We start from the raw sequence: 16,962 nt of genomic DNA, 5'->3' as shown, positions 1-16,962 counted from the left end.
CTCGGCTCTTCAGACTCAGAGCTCGAGAGCGCCAACGGCGGGTTTTTTCTGAGGTAAAAAAAGTCCTCTCTGATCTGACTGAGGTAAATAAAGTCCTCTCTGATCTGACTGAGGTAAAGAAAGTCCTCTCTGATCTGACTGAGGTAAAGAAAGCCATCTCTGAGCTGACTGAGGTAAAGAAAGCCATTTCTGATCTGCCTGAGGTAAAGAAAGTCCTCTCTCATCTGACTGAGGTAAAGAAAGTCCTCTCTCATCTGACTGAGGTAAAGAAAGTCCTCTCTCTCATCTGACTGAGGTAAGTCATTTCTTTTTTTTCGCTTTAAAAAAAATATATATTTAATAATTAAGCGATAGTGCCCGTCGATGACGAGCCGAAGCGAGGGCGCAAACGAAAGTCAAGGTCAACTAGTATCACACGGTAGAGCCATCATCGAGAGGGAGCTATCGCAATTAGAAAACGATTTTTTTTATCATTGTTTTCTTTAAAATAAACACCTTAAACCCTAGATTTACCTTGAGAACTTGTACTGATTCTTCGGGTACCTTTCCGCTGAGTAAAGACGCTCTAAGATTTTTTTTTTAAATAAAGAACACGCATGAAATACATAAAATGAGAAAAACACAATGACTTTTTATTTAGTAAATCGATTTTAATTGTGTATGTTAGGGTTTTAAACCCCTATTTATAATTCCGGACATTGCCTAAAGAATGAACGGAGCAATAACTGAACAGTCCGTGTACGATGGAGTCTGAACTACCAATACAATCTCTCATTAAAAATCACTTTAAAACGCGTCCTAACTCACCATGTTTCTACCTTCAGACAAATCCTTTCTCTCCTGAATCTATATATGAATGGAGCGGTATTACTGAACTGACCGCGTCTCGCTTTGTTGCTGTTGAAAGAAGCTGCGTCTGCGCGCCAGTCTCAATGACAGGCTGTGATTGGCTCGCCGCAGTTGCAGGTACAGGATTGGTCGCTGTCGTCGATATTGATTGGCTGGTTTTGGTGGATAATACGTTAATTTGGACCAATTGTTTATTTGCTTGGTATTTACTGTCCAATAGATGTGAACTTGCGCGGATTGATTTTGAATTTGCTTCCCAGTTGGTGCTGAGACGTTCCAACGGGCATATACCGTCTATTATGAGTCCGCTAGAACTGGAAGCTGATTGGCTGACGGGACTGAATCGTTTTCTAATAAAAACATAGAGGTCTTATGGTCGTGCAGAGTTGACCTACTGAGTTTTAGTTGTTGGCACCACAAGAGAATTAAATTTAGAAACACTTATAGGTTAATTCACTTGTCTTCTTTGTTAAAAGAGTTTTTTATATTTAATATGTCAAATGTATGACTTGCATACACAATGATTTGATAATGACAGGCTTGGTTATATAATATGTGTTTGTATTCAAATTCACTAGATGGCGCTGTCTGCTAAGAACAAACATTGTGTAATTCATTAACAATATAAATAGGGCTTCTGTTTTTATGTTTTTATTAATTTTATTCTTCGGTGCTTTTCTATTTTCTAGTTATATGCAAATCTGCTGGTTTTTTTTTTGGTTTTATTTTCCTTGGCTTTCGCTTTTTGTCTTTCGCGGTTACTTTCTAAAATGCGTGGGTGTTTTTTTTCTGTCACGATATGTACAGTGGTAACTCGACAGTACTTACACACTTAAGTTGTCCCTTCTTTCCTTTGCTGTGTTCCGCAATGAAATCCTTATGGTCACGGGCACATTCTTCTGGGGTTTTGTGTGTGGGCATTTTTTTTTACATTTCGCCACAATTTGCAATTATAGAATCTGTTTTCCTTATACCACAGTTGATCATAGAAGATTGGTGCTCATGTGTGATATGGTATAGATTATATGTGCCGTTTACAAGACTCTTAAAGTAAAGGGAAATTTAAATATAGGCCTATACATTATTTACAGCATATATACAAATGAATACATGGCAAAATCACAGACAGAGAGCTTTACCTAGTTGAGCACAAGGTGGTTTCAATAAATACTTTATGATTTAAATATACTATGTGATCGTTTGGGATACTTAGCCCATTTAAAAGAGTAGGTCATTATTGTTGTTTATAATTAGTTGAATAAAGCACGACTGAATGAGACCATGTTGCTACCTACTTTCCAGGCAGGTAGCGAACCCTCACTATCGCCTTAAAAAGTGAACTTCAAGCCCTGCCTGTGCTGTGATTTCATTCACACAGTTAAAACCTGCTTATAAGAAATACAGATGCTATATATATATATATATATATATATATATATATATATATATATATATATATATATATATATAAACCTGCTTATAATAATAATAATAATGAGATTACTTGGTGGACATTAATTTAATAAATAATGCAAGTATATTTCTACCCTATTAACCTGCTGTATGATGTTTTTGTGCTCTCATTATATTGTATTTCATATATATATATATAGCTCAGGTAATCACTATTCAACCAGATAAATAGACTAAAGTATCCGGAGTACAATGCTGAATTGAAAAAGTATTGTGCAATCAGAAGGACGAGCCTTTATCACTTTCGATTCAATATTCTGATTCTAACTGGATCATTAAGAAAAAAAAAACATGTGGGGAAAAACGCACAGAAACAAGTTTTCTGATCAAACTTATTTATTGTTTTTATAATAAACCACGAATAACATAATATAACTAACAGCAGGTCCAAAAAACATGAAAAAAAATATTACTAATAATTTGTAGCCCATTAATTTAATAAATACAAGACGTCATACAGGTATATTTCTACCCCATTACCAGAAGTGTTCCTCTACATTTTGCGTAGAGAAATACAAACAGACAGAATTTCCTTGGAAAGTTTTGCCTTTTAAACTATATGTCTTGTAAACCTCTCCAACATGTGATGGAAACTTACCATTTTAAATAATTGTTGTTCTATTAAACATTTCCCTTATTTTATTAATTTCTATAATAAAGCACTAATAACTGAATACAACTAAGAGCAGGTCCAAAAAACATAAATGAACACAAATAAACAATTTATTATTATTATTATTATTATTATTATTATTATTATTATTATTATTATTATTATTATTATTATTATTATTATTATTAATCATTGTTTATTTGTGTTAATTTATGGTAATAATAATAATAATAATAATGAGATTACTTGGTTGACATTAATTTAATAAATAATGTAAGTATATTTCTACCCCATTAACCTGCTATATGATATATGGTGTATGGTGTTTGCGTTCTCATTATATTGTATTCCACAATAGCCATGTCTTGTAAACCTCTCTAAGATGCTGTTTAAATGTACCGTTTAAAATAATTGTCGTTCTATTAAACGTTTCCCTTCTCGTTATGTGTGAGTCGCCCTCGCTTTCTGCTCTGGACTTTTCACGCCACGAGGCGGGGCTTACCCCACGATAAAGCCCTCTCCTTCGGGTTCTATTGCCTGATTAAAACACACCAATCGAATGTTTCCTAAGACTGTTGCCCCTCAAACTGCGAGAGGCAACACCTCTAAATAAGAGATGCACGACACAACATGACACCCTTGGATTAAAATGTGAAATAAAAATTCTTAACAATAATCCATCTCCCGAAACATGCACTGAGATCAGCCTGACCACACTAGACCTTCAAACTAAAATAATTGTATATGATTAAAAAAATAGTACTAATAATAATATTTAAAGAGATTTATATCCTATTACGAGTGTTCTGTATAATCCTTTTTTGCTATTTCTACTTGGATCGTTCTTTACCAGGCTTACTGAACTGATGTCCCTTTTCAACCACAGAGGCTGCTGCTGCTCAGGATAAGACTCTTGAAAGATGAATGAATTAATGCTGAAGTTGTTTGAAATGACCACTAGGGGGTGTGCATCTGTCATGTCTAATGCCATGACGCATTTTTCATATTTTGAAGACACCGAGAAAGACTTAATCAAATCTTGTCACTGAATTTGGGTTTAATTCATCATTCTAAATTCAGCACCGTTGAAGGTTTGATAGTTCTGGATGCATCTGAGCAGTGATTGAAATAGTCACCGGTAGAGAACACTAAAGTCATATTAAACAGCTATAAGAAATGAATCACTCAGACAATGCAGATGTAAAATATCCCTTTAAAAGCAAGGTTAATAATCTAAAAGCAGGTCAGTGAATCTGGGGTGCTGGCCAGGCTGTGCTATCTCAGGGTTTGGAGCACGTCTCCGTCTCCTTCTCCTTCTCCTCCTCTTCTTGCTTGTGGAAAATCTTCCCGTCTTTCTTTCTCCAGCGCAGCGTCATGCCTTTTGGTAAGCGCTCTTGAAGCTGAAACGAGCACCAGACTCCATGTTACAAGAACACAGGAACAGGAGGAGAGCTGGGAACCACATGAGGCCATTCAGAGCAGCCAGGCTCTCAGTCCTTCATTACAAACCCAGTAAAGCTCATCTCAGGAGAGCTGCACGCATTTCAGTGCTGGGAAAACCATGCCTTGTTCTGTCTAAGGATGCTGAAAATGACACCTGGCACGCCTGCTAATTAAAAATAAAACTGTTTGATGGCAATCTGAAGGAATTTGAACAATTTGGTCATTGATCTGTCTACTGGAGTTACATGGTAAAGTACGTGCTATCTCGTATTTCAATTTTTTCTCAAGATAATAACTCCTCTTTAAGGAGCTCCTGTCCAGAGAGCGTGTGGGAACTGTCAAAGTGAAGAGACACACAGAGACACCAAACAGCACTGTGGAAGCCCCAATGTACACTACCTGAGCTAAAATGGCATCTGTGATCTTTGGGTCTTCAGGGTCCAATCCCGCTGCTGCATTTATCTCAATCCTCACCACCTGCCTGCGTTTTCCTGTGCGGAGAAACAGAGCAATTGACACAGCATGAGTTAGAAAGGGTGCAGACAGGCTACTGTGACTCTATACAGACAGAACCATTCACTCTGATTATAAACACCACAGACACTTACTGCAAACTTCCCACATTGCAGTGAGCTCCAGATCCCACTGAACTGACATCACATCTTTATCCAGCTCATACTCTTACTCTAACGTGGCTGGCTTGTACCTGTGAAATGTTCTGGTCGGATTTCAACACAACAGCATACCTGGTTTAGGAGAGGTCTGGGTTGCAGTCGATGGTTTTGTAGTTCCTGGAGCTTTGGCTGCGGGACTTGATTCTGTAAATAAATCAAAGTGAAATCAGGTCAGGATTGGATTTATCTTTGAAACTCAGGGCCAGGTTCTTCCCCAATCATGCCTTCACTTCTACATCAACTTGGTCCTTTTTTAAAATGTCACTTCTCTTCTAAATCTCTCAGGACTATGTCTAATCGACGTGCGGTCTCTGGCATTCTTTGTATGCAAGACCCACCAAGTTAAAAGATGCAGAGAGACCGAAGTCTTCAAATAAGTGGAAGCCGTGTGACAGCATTAAAGAGATTAGGAGTCACGTTATTACAAAAAGAACGCTGCATGTAAAGAGACTGCTTGAGAAGTCCCTGAAGGCCTTCTTTCTAACTGTGCAATATCTACGGCTTGCCTTCTGGTTTGATCGATTTCGAAAACAGGATTCCTTCGCCGTTCCTGACTGCAGGTGCCAGAAGAATCAAAAATTCAAACTTAGCTGCTTACATATTTAAAGTATGTTACCAGTAAGGTCAGGCAGTGTATGTTAAGAATCATATTCACTGTATGTATTTCTGCACAAGACAACAGATTTCTAAGTGTAATGCTACTGGGGATGTGACTCAGGTTGCCCAATTCTGATGAAGAGTACGTTGGAGAGAACAGCCCTTACCTTTCCACTGAATTCAGTCGCCTGAGATGAGAATTCATTCATTACACACGCTTTTTTTGCGGTATGTAAATTATTACATACATTTTCTTTGCTTTTATCAAAATGGGACCCATGAAGTTACAGAAAGGTATATAGACATGATACCTTGTCCTGGAGAGGTCTGGGTTTCAGTTGCTCGTTCTGTGGTTTCAGTTGGTCGTTCTGTGGTTTCACTTGGTCGTTCTGTGGTTTCACTTGGTCGTTCTGTGGTTTCACTTGGTCGTTCTGTGGTTTCAGCTGGACGTTCTGTGGTTTCAGCTGGTCGTTCTGTGGTTTCAGTTGATTGTTCTGTGGTTTCAGTTGGTCGTTCTGTGGTTTCAGTTGGTCGTTCTGTGGTTTCAGCTGGTCGTTTTGTGGTTTCAGCTGGTCGTTCTGTGGTTTCAGTTGATTGTTCTGTGGTTTCAGTTGATTGTTCTGTGGTTTCAGTTGGTCGTTCTGTGGTTTCAGCTGGTCGTTTTGTGGTTTCAGCTGATCGTTCTGTGGTTTCAGTTGGTCGTTCTGTGGTTTCAGTTGATTGTTCTGTGGTTTCAGTTGATTGTTCCGCAGTAGTTTCCGGTGCTGTGGTTGTGGAATTTGAATCTGTAAGAAAAACAAGTACTTTTCAGTAATACAAACCTTACACCCAAGAGGCGTCTTTAGTAACTGAACCAATCGGAGGAAGAATCATCAGCGAGCACAGATTGCCGTCACGTGGAAACTGATCAAGCTGAGCCGACTCTTTCCTAACACACCCAGAACGTGTGTTTGAGAGGGCTGTGCTAAGTAGGACTGCTAATAGGAGCGTGTGACGCAGTATATAGACTCCACCCTCCAACAACACCTGTTAGAAGCAGGGAACCTTGTGTGAAAGGTTTCTGAACCCCGGATCTGGTATGAAGGGGTTATATTTTGTAAACTGTCAATCAAGCCTGTCATTAGGGAGTCTATTTAAAGCGCCTGTTCCCAGATTATGAGCGAGGCACTGGAAGCCTCACAGCTGTGGCCAGTGTGTGAGAGAAAGCAGCTGCCAGGTATTCGAGGCGAATATAAAAATCATTACCAGCCCTGTTTAGAGAGAAGGTGCGAGGGAAGCTGCGTGACGCCTTTTCAAAATGTCTCAACTGAAAGGAACAACACACCCTTTATAAAACTGCACACCACAAGAACTACAAATGACTTGGTCTGGATATTCCCATTTCTGATCAATATCCTGACCTTTGACAGAGATGTGATGTTTATATGAGCAGCAGATTCATTGACACAGCCAGCCGCCCACCCCCACCCCCACCCCACTTGAGATGCAAATATTCTTTCAGAAGTTAGAAAAATGATCAGCCACATAAATGACCGGACACATAAAGATGTGTTACCAAAATTCACGTTGGGCCTTAAAGGATCAAGGATTTTGTCTCAACAACATGACTAGGTTTCCACTCCCTGTGTGAAGAAGGGTCTCCTTCCCTCTGTCCTAAATCTATCTCCACTTAATTTCCAGCTGCGTCCTCCGATCCTGGTTTCTGCACTGTGCTTAAAGTATTGATTCGGGTTAACTATGTCACCTTCTTGAAGATTTTAGAGACTTTAAGCAAGTCCCCTCCCCCAACAGCAAAAGCATTAAGCATTTTTTTCCAGTGAATCTATAATGAACAATTACTATAGTGATTTTTTTTTTTTTTAAATAATGCATTGTTAAATTCACATCCTCGCATTTGTTTTCTCACGCATTATCTATAATGGAGGCTGTGTGGTCCAGTGGTTAAAGAAAAGGGCTTGTTCAAATCCCAGCTCAGCCACTGACTCATTGTCTGACCCTGAGGGAGTCACTTAACCTCCTTGTGCTCCGTCTTTCAGGTGAAACGTAATTGTAAGTGACTCTGCAGCTGATGCATAGTTCACACACCCTAGTCTCTGTAAGTCGCCTTGGATAAAGGCGTCTGCTAAATAAACAAATAATAATAATAATAATAATAATAATAATAATAATAATAATGTATCCTACTATGCTGTATATTAAACTGGAACTGAACACAGAATGAACAAAGATCCTTACCATCATAGCAAACAAAGTATTTCCAGTCGTCGTATTTCCCAATCATCCCATTTCCCTTGGTTAGGAGAATACATTAAAACACATTTAGCACAGCCACCTCCTGGTTCAAAAGTGTTCCAGTTTTGAAATGTTGAGTTCTCCTCGTCAGCCCACTTCCACAGGTTATTGAACAGGCCGATCCAGAAGGGACTGGCCGGAGCTTTCTTCATTATGTCTTCATTTTCACTGGCACTCTTTATACTGACCAGGTCGGTGTGGTGTTGTCTACAGTACTGCTGAGCGTCAGGCCAGGTTTTCAGTGTGCTAATCAGGGTGTATCTCTCAGTGATGTTGCTGGTTTCTGTAAAGATGAAAGAGGCTGTGAGCTGTGGAGGAGAGGAGAAGCAGGATAGCTACACTGTGATCTCTCTCACTGGAGTGGCTGGTTTCTGTAAAGAAGGACGAGGCTGTGAGCTGTAGGGGTATGGTAGCTTGTGTCTCTCCTGCTGAATTGTGGACAGGGAGCCTGCTCTGAGACACTTGTTAATTTAGCTACTGTAACTACTAAAGGAGAAAGAGCAGCGCACAGCCTAGTCCTGCAGTGACTGGAAAAGCATGATATCACAACAATTTAGAAAACTTCATTGTTAATAAAACCCACATAGAAACATTTTAGATTTTTTTTCAGTTGATAACAGTATTTTTTTTAAATGTCATAATAAAAATATTTCTAATAATATGCATTATGCTCATTCAGATTTGCCCTTGCTGTCATCACAGAAATGAAATCGCACTTTACCGTTGTAGCACATGAAAGGTTTCTGATCACGGCAGGATGACTTGTCCCAGCTGCCTGTTGCATCGGCTGTAGCACAGAAGAGTGTGTCAATACCAGCCATCCACTTAGTGTAGCTGACCGCATCTCCAGTGGACCACTGCCAGTTATCACTGTCCCGATACAGCCCGATCCAGAACTCGTCATACTTTGCAACATTCAGTATCTGCTGTTGTTCTTCCAGGCTGCGCACAGTCACCAGGTCTGTGTACTTCTCTCTGCAGTAGCTACGAGCGTCAGTCCAAGTTTTTATATCTCTCACTGGAATGTATGTTCTGTTGGGGCAGGAAGCGTTTTCACAAAGCCCTGAAAAACAGTGTTGAAAAACTTGTGGCTATTGAAAGATTGAAACCACACAAGACGATGATACAATATCATGGGCAAACTAAGTGCTCTGATTGGTTGTTAGTGACCACATGACCTTGCAGGAATGTTTTTGAATCCCAGAACAGGTATTAAGGGGTTATATTTTGTAAATTCTCAATCAAGCCTGTTATTAGGGAGTCTATTTAAAGCGCCTGTTTCCAGATTATGAGCGAGGCACTGGAAGGTGCAAGGAAAGCTGTGAGGCGCCTTTTCAAAATGTCTCAACTGAAAGGGACAACACACCCTTTATAAGACTGCACACACAAGAACTAGACGATACTTACATAAGAACATAAGAAAGTTTACAAACGAGAGGAGGCCATTCAGCCCATCTTGCTCGTTTGGTTGTTAGTAGCTTATTGATCCCAGAATCTCCTCAAACAGCTTCTTGAAGGATCCCAGGGTGTCAGCTTCAACAACATTACTGGGGAGTTGGTTCCAGACCCTCGCAATTCTTTGTGTAAAAAAGTGCCCCCTATTTTCTGTTCTGAATGCCCCTTTATCTAATCTCCATTTGTGACCCCTAGTCCTTGTTTTTTTTTTCAGGTCGAAAAAGTCCCCTGGGTTGACATTGTCTATACCTTTTAGGATTTTGAATGTTTGAATCAGATCACCGCATAGTCTTCTTTGTTCAAGACTGAATAGATGCAATTATTTTAGCCTGTCTGCTTACAACATGCCTTTTAAACCCGGGATAATTCTGGTTGCTCTTCTTTGCACTCTTTCTAGAGCTTTGTAACGAGGTGACCAGAACTGAACACAATATTCTTGGTGAGGTCTTACTAATGCATTGTAAAGTTTTAACATTACTTCCCTTGATTTAAATTCAACACTTCTCACAATACATCCAAGCATCTTGTTGGCCTTTTTTATAGCTTCCCCACATTGTCTAGATGAAGACGTTTCTGAGTCAACAAACTCCTAGGTTTTGTTCATAGATTCCTTCAATTTCAGTATCTGTATTATTTATTTCTTAGCAGACGCCCTTATCCAGGGCAACTTACAGTCGTAAACATATATATATATATATATATATATATATATATATATATATATATATATATATATATATATATATATATATATATATATTATAATGCACATTTTTATTACCTGCGAGCAGTACTTTACACTTTTCTCTATTAAATGTATTTTGCCATGTGTCTGCCCAGTTCTGAATGCTGTCTAGGTCATTGAACACATAGACCGTATTCTTAACAAGGCATCTTTTAAAAGAGCATCGCTTTTAGTTTTTAACCCTTTAAACACTACAAATTTCAAATTAAAACGTTTGTCAATTTTATATATATGTGGATTCCTGTTTCAGTGTTAATTTGTCACTAGTCTATCTCTTGCTGTTCCATTTGCTGAAGTATTCTTAACAAGCAAGGAAATTCTTTACATTTAATATTTGTGCATTCAGAGAATACACAGTGTGTTCTATTTACGAACCCAGCATTTCTTTATGCTCCATTAAGCCACCTTTCTGACCTAATGTTATTTCATTGCTGTGGTTGAATGAGTAAACCATTCTAATTCTGGGAATAGCACGGTTGGCACTTTGTCAAAGGTTGTTTGTTGCAAAGTTATTATTTAACTAGATGGGTTTAGTGGGGTTTCCACAAAGTTCAAAGTCTTTTTATAATTACACCTGCCATTTTACACTTCTTAAAGATTGAAAACTTTTAGAATGGTAGCATTTTTTTAAAAAATATCACCTGCTTTCTAATAAATCTCTGTTTGCATGAGGCGCGCTTTCAGACAGCGTCGCGCTTCCTAGATCGTTTCACTGTAGACTCCTTCTACACTAGCCTAACCCATTGGATTATTCATTAAAACTGATATTCTTACATCCAGGAAGATCACATGGCAGGGAAAATTCGCTGGAATCGCTAACTTCCCCATGGTGTTATTTAAAAAGAACATTTGAAAGTTCTGAGTAAACTAATCTCTTTTTTTTACAACCTTGTTTTGTTTAACTATTTATTATCGGACAATAAAACATTGACTTTGGACTTAGTTGCTAATTCTTTTTTTATTATTATTTTCTCCCAATTTGATATGCCCAATTGTTTTGTTTTTGTTTTCAAGCTCGGCTCACCGCTACCACCCCTGCGCTGACTCGGGAGGGCGAAGACGAACAGATGGACACCCACTATACCCCCAGAATCGGATCTTCAACAGCTTGTGGTCGTAAAGGATGAACCTACTTTCCTGGTGTCAGTACATGGCAGGGAAACTTCGCTGGAATCGTTATCTTTCCAGTGTGTAATTTAAACAGAACGAATCTGATATGACTCAGACTACCATTGCTGAATCATTGGGGTCCATTTACCCTGTGTTCTGTATATAAACAGCGCCCTGACAGGGCAGAACAGCTCAGACCTGCACCATCAGCACACAGCAACAGCACACAGCGACAGCATTCAGGTAAGCCATTGAAGCATACTGGTCTTGATTCTCAGACTATTGTAAATTGCATTGCATGTTACTGGATCCTCAGCTGAGGCACTAGCCTTGCACTACTGCTATGTCATTAAATATGAAGCTTGCATTGTAACCCTGTACTGCCCTGTAACACCTGTAAGTCTCCTTAGATACAGGGTCTGCAATAATCTTAATTGAAGAATACTGGGCTTGATTCTCAGAGAATTGTGAATTGCATTCCTATGTGAAGTCAGTAACACAGGAAGTGTCTCTCAGCACGGTGTATACTTACTAGGGCTGTATCACAGAAGCGCATCTAGTCTGCTGTACCTCCTGCATGCTGCTAAACACGCTCTCACTTCTCAAAATACACTCTAGTAGTTTTTTTCTACTACAGAAAACAGCAATACAACAGCCAATGAAACCCGTCAGTTTCGACAGAGCATTAGAAATTCAGGATCGCTGCAAAGCCACGAATCGAGCGACGTACAATACTACAACCAGTGCTGTTGGATAGCTACCGACTGCAGACCCGTTAACATTGTAGCTTTGTTTTATTTCAATAACCACATTTATTTTAAACGACATTATTTACAATTACGGAGGATCTATCCATTACTCAGTGAATATTTTGTTTTATTTAGGCAATTTCAAGTTAAGAAAATTTTAAATTATTTAAACAGTGAAAAACTGTTTACAAGTAAAGGAAACTGATAATTGTAAATGCAGTAAGGCAAGTAATAAACTGTATAGCGATTTAGCAGTTGGTTCAAACAATATAACAGCAAATGCTGCATTATAAATAAATAAATTAATTAAATAATAATAATACAAATGAGATGGATGCAATAATTGTATCAATTAAATATGCGGTTAAAACCAAGATTAACTGAAATAAAATTCTCTCAAAAGTCCTCCAATATCAAAGGAGAAAGACAACGATTTAGTCACACGGTGACATATGAACTTACTCTAATTCTGTTAACCTCAAAAGTGAAGTCTAAATGTAACTGCAAATACAGCCCTTCAGAAGCGTTTATGACGCGGCCTCAATATAATCTTGATGATAAAGCTGCATTTCACTGCTTCGATTACAGAAACGCGTCTAACGCTACTCCCTTCAAATTAGGACGCGGGGAATGTATGTGTTGAACACAGTGTCGTGTTACACTTCTTAAAGATGGAACGCTTTCAGAATCGTAGCATATTCATTTAGAATTGATCAGAGTACAACAATACAGCTTGTGTTCTGATTTTTTTTTTTTTTTCAATGAAAAATGAATTTGGTACTGACTGGGTTCAATTGACAGGTTCTTGTTTTCTGTCCCGATTCTCACTTTGCAAGAAAGCACAAAAATAGCCAGAATGTGTGTGTTTCAGGTGGGTGTATTATTATTATTATTATTATTATTATTATTATTATTATTATTATTATTAGAGTCATTTAGCAGACACTTTTCTCCAAAGCGACTTACAGAGACTAAGGGGTTGAACTCTGCATCATCAACAGCTGCTGCTGCAGAGTCACTTCCAATAGGACCTTGTTTCTTTTATGTCTCCTCCGAAGGACGGAGCACAAGGAGGTTGAGTGACTTGCTCAGGGTCACACACACACACACACACACACACACACAGTGAGTCAGTGGCTCGGATTGAACCTGGAACCTCCTGGTAACAAGCCCCTGTCTTTAACCACTGGACATCCAAGGTGGAGAATGTTGGCTCTCAGACTAGCAAACCTCACAGATCTTTCAATTCAGTCAATAATCCCTCTCGCTGACTTCCTGTTTTGCAGGTAGCAGCAATACGAAATTGGAAACAGATTTCAAGATGGTAAGTTGTTGTTTTTGCTGAATGTATATTGGGAGCACACTTGAGAGTACTGTGGCTCCACACAGCTGTAAGAGAAGCAGGTGTGGGAGGATGTTTTCAAACTCAACCAACTGCAGACACAAAGGAACAGGGGATTGATAAAGTACATCTGACCTTGTGTAGAAGAGAGGAACAGGTATGGCCAAAGGATTTGCATCATCACCCTCTATATAGAATGAACTCCCTCAGCTTCATAGAGTCCAATTAAAGCTGCTGAATAATGTTCCCTTGTTAAAATATTGAATTCAACCCTCTCTACATAGAATGAACTCCCTCAGCTTCATATAGTCCAGTGAAAGCTGCTGAATAATGTTCCCTTGTTAACATATTGAATTGCACTCCCTCAGCTTCATAGAGTCCAATGAAAGCTGCTGAATAATGTTCCCTTGTTAACATATTTAATTCCACATCCTCTATAAGAATGAACTTGATTGACAGTCCTACCTTGCTGCGGTTTATTTTTTAAAATCCCAGTAGATTACTCTATATATTTTTTACGATTAGTAGTAGAAAAATAGAAATTGACTCAGAGCTGCCCCCCCCCCCTTTTTTTCAGCCGCTGGTAAACAGCTTGGGGCCTCTGGAAAGTTACATCGGTGCAGAGGAGGGAGTTGCTTTCAAGGCTGACAACAACATGTTCTGGAGCTGCATCGAGCGATCTAATATCTACAACATTGAGGCAGCCAAGAGCACCAAAGATGCCTGGTGCAGGTTCCTGGTTTCCAAAGCCCCAAATGGGAAGATCTTGCTGAGGGACCGTAGAGGCGTGTACCTCAGCCGAATTGACAGATCAGGAATCCAGCACATTGAGGCGGCCAAGACAAACCCTGACAAATACTGCGAGTTCAGCATCTTCACCGAAGACGGCAAAGTCGTCCTCCAAGCTGACAACGGAAGGTTTATCAGCAGAATCTATCGAGAGAATCAGAACATCGAGGCTGCAAAGGAGGGCCCGGATGAGTGCTGCAGGTTCAGCACGACCATCGGAGACATCATCAGCCCTACCTTCCAGATAGTCAAGGTAGACTTTGGCAAGGTACCAGACCTCATTGATAAGCCATCAGTGGTGAGCTGCGATGTCTATGTTAACCGCACCAGTGTGAAGCAACAACACACCTTCAGCTTAACCTGGGAAACCAAAGTCACTGAAACCACCAGCTGGAAGCACGCCTGGGGCTTCTCCTCCACTGTATCTGCAGATGTTCTATTTGCGAGTGTTGAAGCCACAGTGAGTTACAATGGGGAGTATGGCAAGGAGTCTACTAAAGAGAAAACCATCTCCCAGAGCAGAAGCACAGAAGTCACCGTCCCGCCCCACACCAAGATCACCGCCAAGCTCATCGCCCACAAGGACGATGACGCGGAGATTCCCTTCACAGCGACGGTCAAGAAGGTCAAGAGCGATGGGCGAGTGGAGATCCTGAAAGAAGAAGGCACCTGGAAGGGGGTGCTGTACGAAAACGTGATGATCGAAGTCGACGAAGAACAACTGACGAAGAATTAGGAGCTGTGCGTCGGGTAACGCTTTAGATGAAGTGTCTCTGATTACAGTGTATTGAAACAGTATTGACAATGCTTACACATCATTACAATGTTATTGTGCAGAGTGGCAATGGACTTCATATCATAGGGCAGCAGTGTGGAGTAGTGGTTAGTGCTCTGGTCTCTTGACCGGAGGGTCGTGGGTTCAATCCCAGGTGGGGGGGACACTGCTGCTGTACCCTTGAGCAAGGTACTTTACCTAGATTGCTCCAGTAAAAACCCAACTGTATAAATGGATAATTGTATGTAAAAATAATGTGATGTCTTGTAACAATTGTAAGTCGCCCTGGATAAGAGCGTCTGCTAAGAAATAAATAATAATAATGTTGAGATATATGTAAGGATTACAGTTAGGGTTATATCATGCAGAAAATGTCCACATTAAGTACACTGGAACTGTGCACAATAACATTGTAATGATGTGTAAGCATTGTCAATACTATTTCAATACACCGTAATGAGACGCTTCATGAACTTGTAAGGTATTGCTTACTTTGATTATGCCTTACAAGGTCATATTGTTGCAATTTCCTGTTTTGAATATAACCAAAAAAATTAGAAATGTCACTTGTCTTGATTCATCACACTTGTCATGTCAAAAGAAATGCACGACCTAACATCTTCTTGCAAATTAAAATAGAATCCAAACAGAACAAGACAGCTGAATTTGCTGTACACAAATCCTTATTTGCTTGTTACAGCTGCATGTGTGGGTGTGGGTGTGGGTGTGGGAGTGGGGATTACCTTCTTTATTATGATTATGTTTTGCTATCTTCTATGCTTCATTAAACGCTGCTATAGGGATGTTATGGTTATTAAGAGCGAGAAGCTAGAGTAGATTTAACTGTGAGTTCATTAAAGCAAAGAAACCTGTGCTAGAAATTGACATTAGCGCTTAGCATATACATTTACTCTCAAATTCATTTCTGAATATTATCTAATCGTAGCGCAAAAGAGAGAGATCCGTTGAGAGAGGATGGATTGTGTAAAGGTAATGCATGCATATGTGAGACGCTTCATTTACTATGGCCAATTAGCATCAAAAGGAGGGGAATGTAGGAACAGATGAATGGAACGATGTACACGAACCGGGCTGCATACAGGGAGTGTCTGTACTGTGAGGGGTATGAAAGAGTTCATGTAGACAGTGGACTCTGTGCATGGTGTATGAGTTTGCTCTTTGTGAAAGCAGATGTTATCAGGAGCAGCTGCAGATGCATTGTAAGTTCTAGGAAGTGATTGTCGCGAGAGGAACTAGAACACTATCGCTGCGTTTCTAACTGGCAGCAGAAGTTTATCAAAGAACTCGTTGATGCAACAGAAAGAATGGCTCCAAGGAGGGGCAGCCAGGTCATCGGTGCTGAGGAAATGGGCAGCAACTGATACTGACAACGACACTCTGCTTATCAGCTCAGGGCATGCATTACCGTAACATAGGTGACTAATATAATCTGTCTGACAATAGATTTGCTAGAATCGCTTGATATATAACTATGCAGTAATGGAATGAAAGATGTTTAATAAAGAGCTTGATGTGATATATTCAGAATAATAGGTGTCATTGTCTTTATTTTTTTCAGTGCATCAATCAATCTATCTATCTATCTCTCTCTCACAAATAAATAATTGTTAATACCACAATCCACCCAACATAATTATCATATTTTTCCACCATTAAGGAAATAGTGTGTGAATATTTCTCCTATGCAATATATTGGGTCTGTAACTCTTTTTTTCTTCTGTAACTTGGCGTTGGATTTCTCATTTTGTCTTGCTTGTCGTGAATTGTTTTTTCTTTTTAGAGACATTGATTGTCTGTTTCCAGTTTAACTGCAAAAAAAAAAACCGTAAAATGAACTTAGCATTTGTTTTGTGTGTTTTTTTTTTTTACTACAAACTTTATGGCTCTATAACTTCGATTTAAACTAATCTCGGGATAGAAATAAAACGTGGCTACTGTACGGTGTGCAAAGAAGATCTAACAATATTTAAACTCCCACAGAGAATTACATTTATCAACTTTTTCCAACAGTTTTTGTGAATCATGTTGGAAAATT

At 39.4% G+C, this 16,962-nt stretch overlaps 1 protein-coding gene across 1 annotated transcript; it reads left to right on the top strand.

The window, feature by feature from the left end:
- Nucleotides 1-11,362: 11,362 nt before the first annotated feature.
- On the top strand, nucleotides 11,363-16,457 carry LOC131724794 (uncharacterized). The gene is made up of 3 exons (XM_059017557.1): nucleotides 11,363-11,494; nucleotides 13,287-13,324; nucleotides 13,920-16,457. The coding sequence occupies exons 2-3, from the start codon at nucleotides 13,322-13,324 to the stop codon at nucleotides 14,865-14,867; spliced, it is 951 nt and encodes a 316-aa protein (XP_058873540.1). The 5' UTR covers nucleotides 11,363-11,494; nucleotides 13,287-13,321; the 3' UTR covers nucleotides 14,868-16,457.
- Nucleotides 16,458-16,962: the final 505 nt, after the last annotated feature.

This window comes from Acipenser ruthenus, chromosome 57 (assembly GCF_902713425.1).
Source record: "Acipenser ruthenus chromosome 57, fAciRut3.2 maternal haplotype, whole genome shotgun sequence".
Classification (NCBI taxonomy): Eukaryota; Metazoa; Chordata; class Actinopteri; order Acipenseriformes; family Acipenseridae; genus Acipenser; species Acipenser ruthenus.
This window is presented reverse-complemented; position numbering and strand designations above follow the sequence as displayed.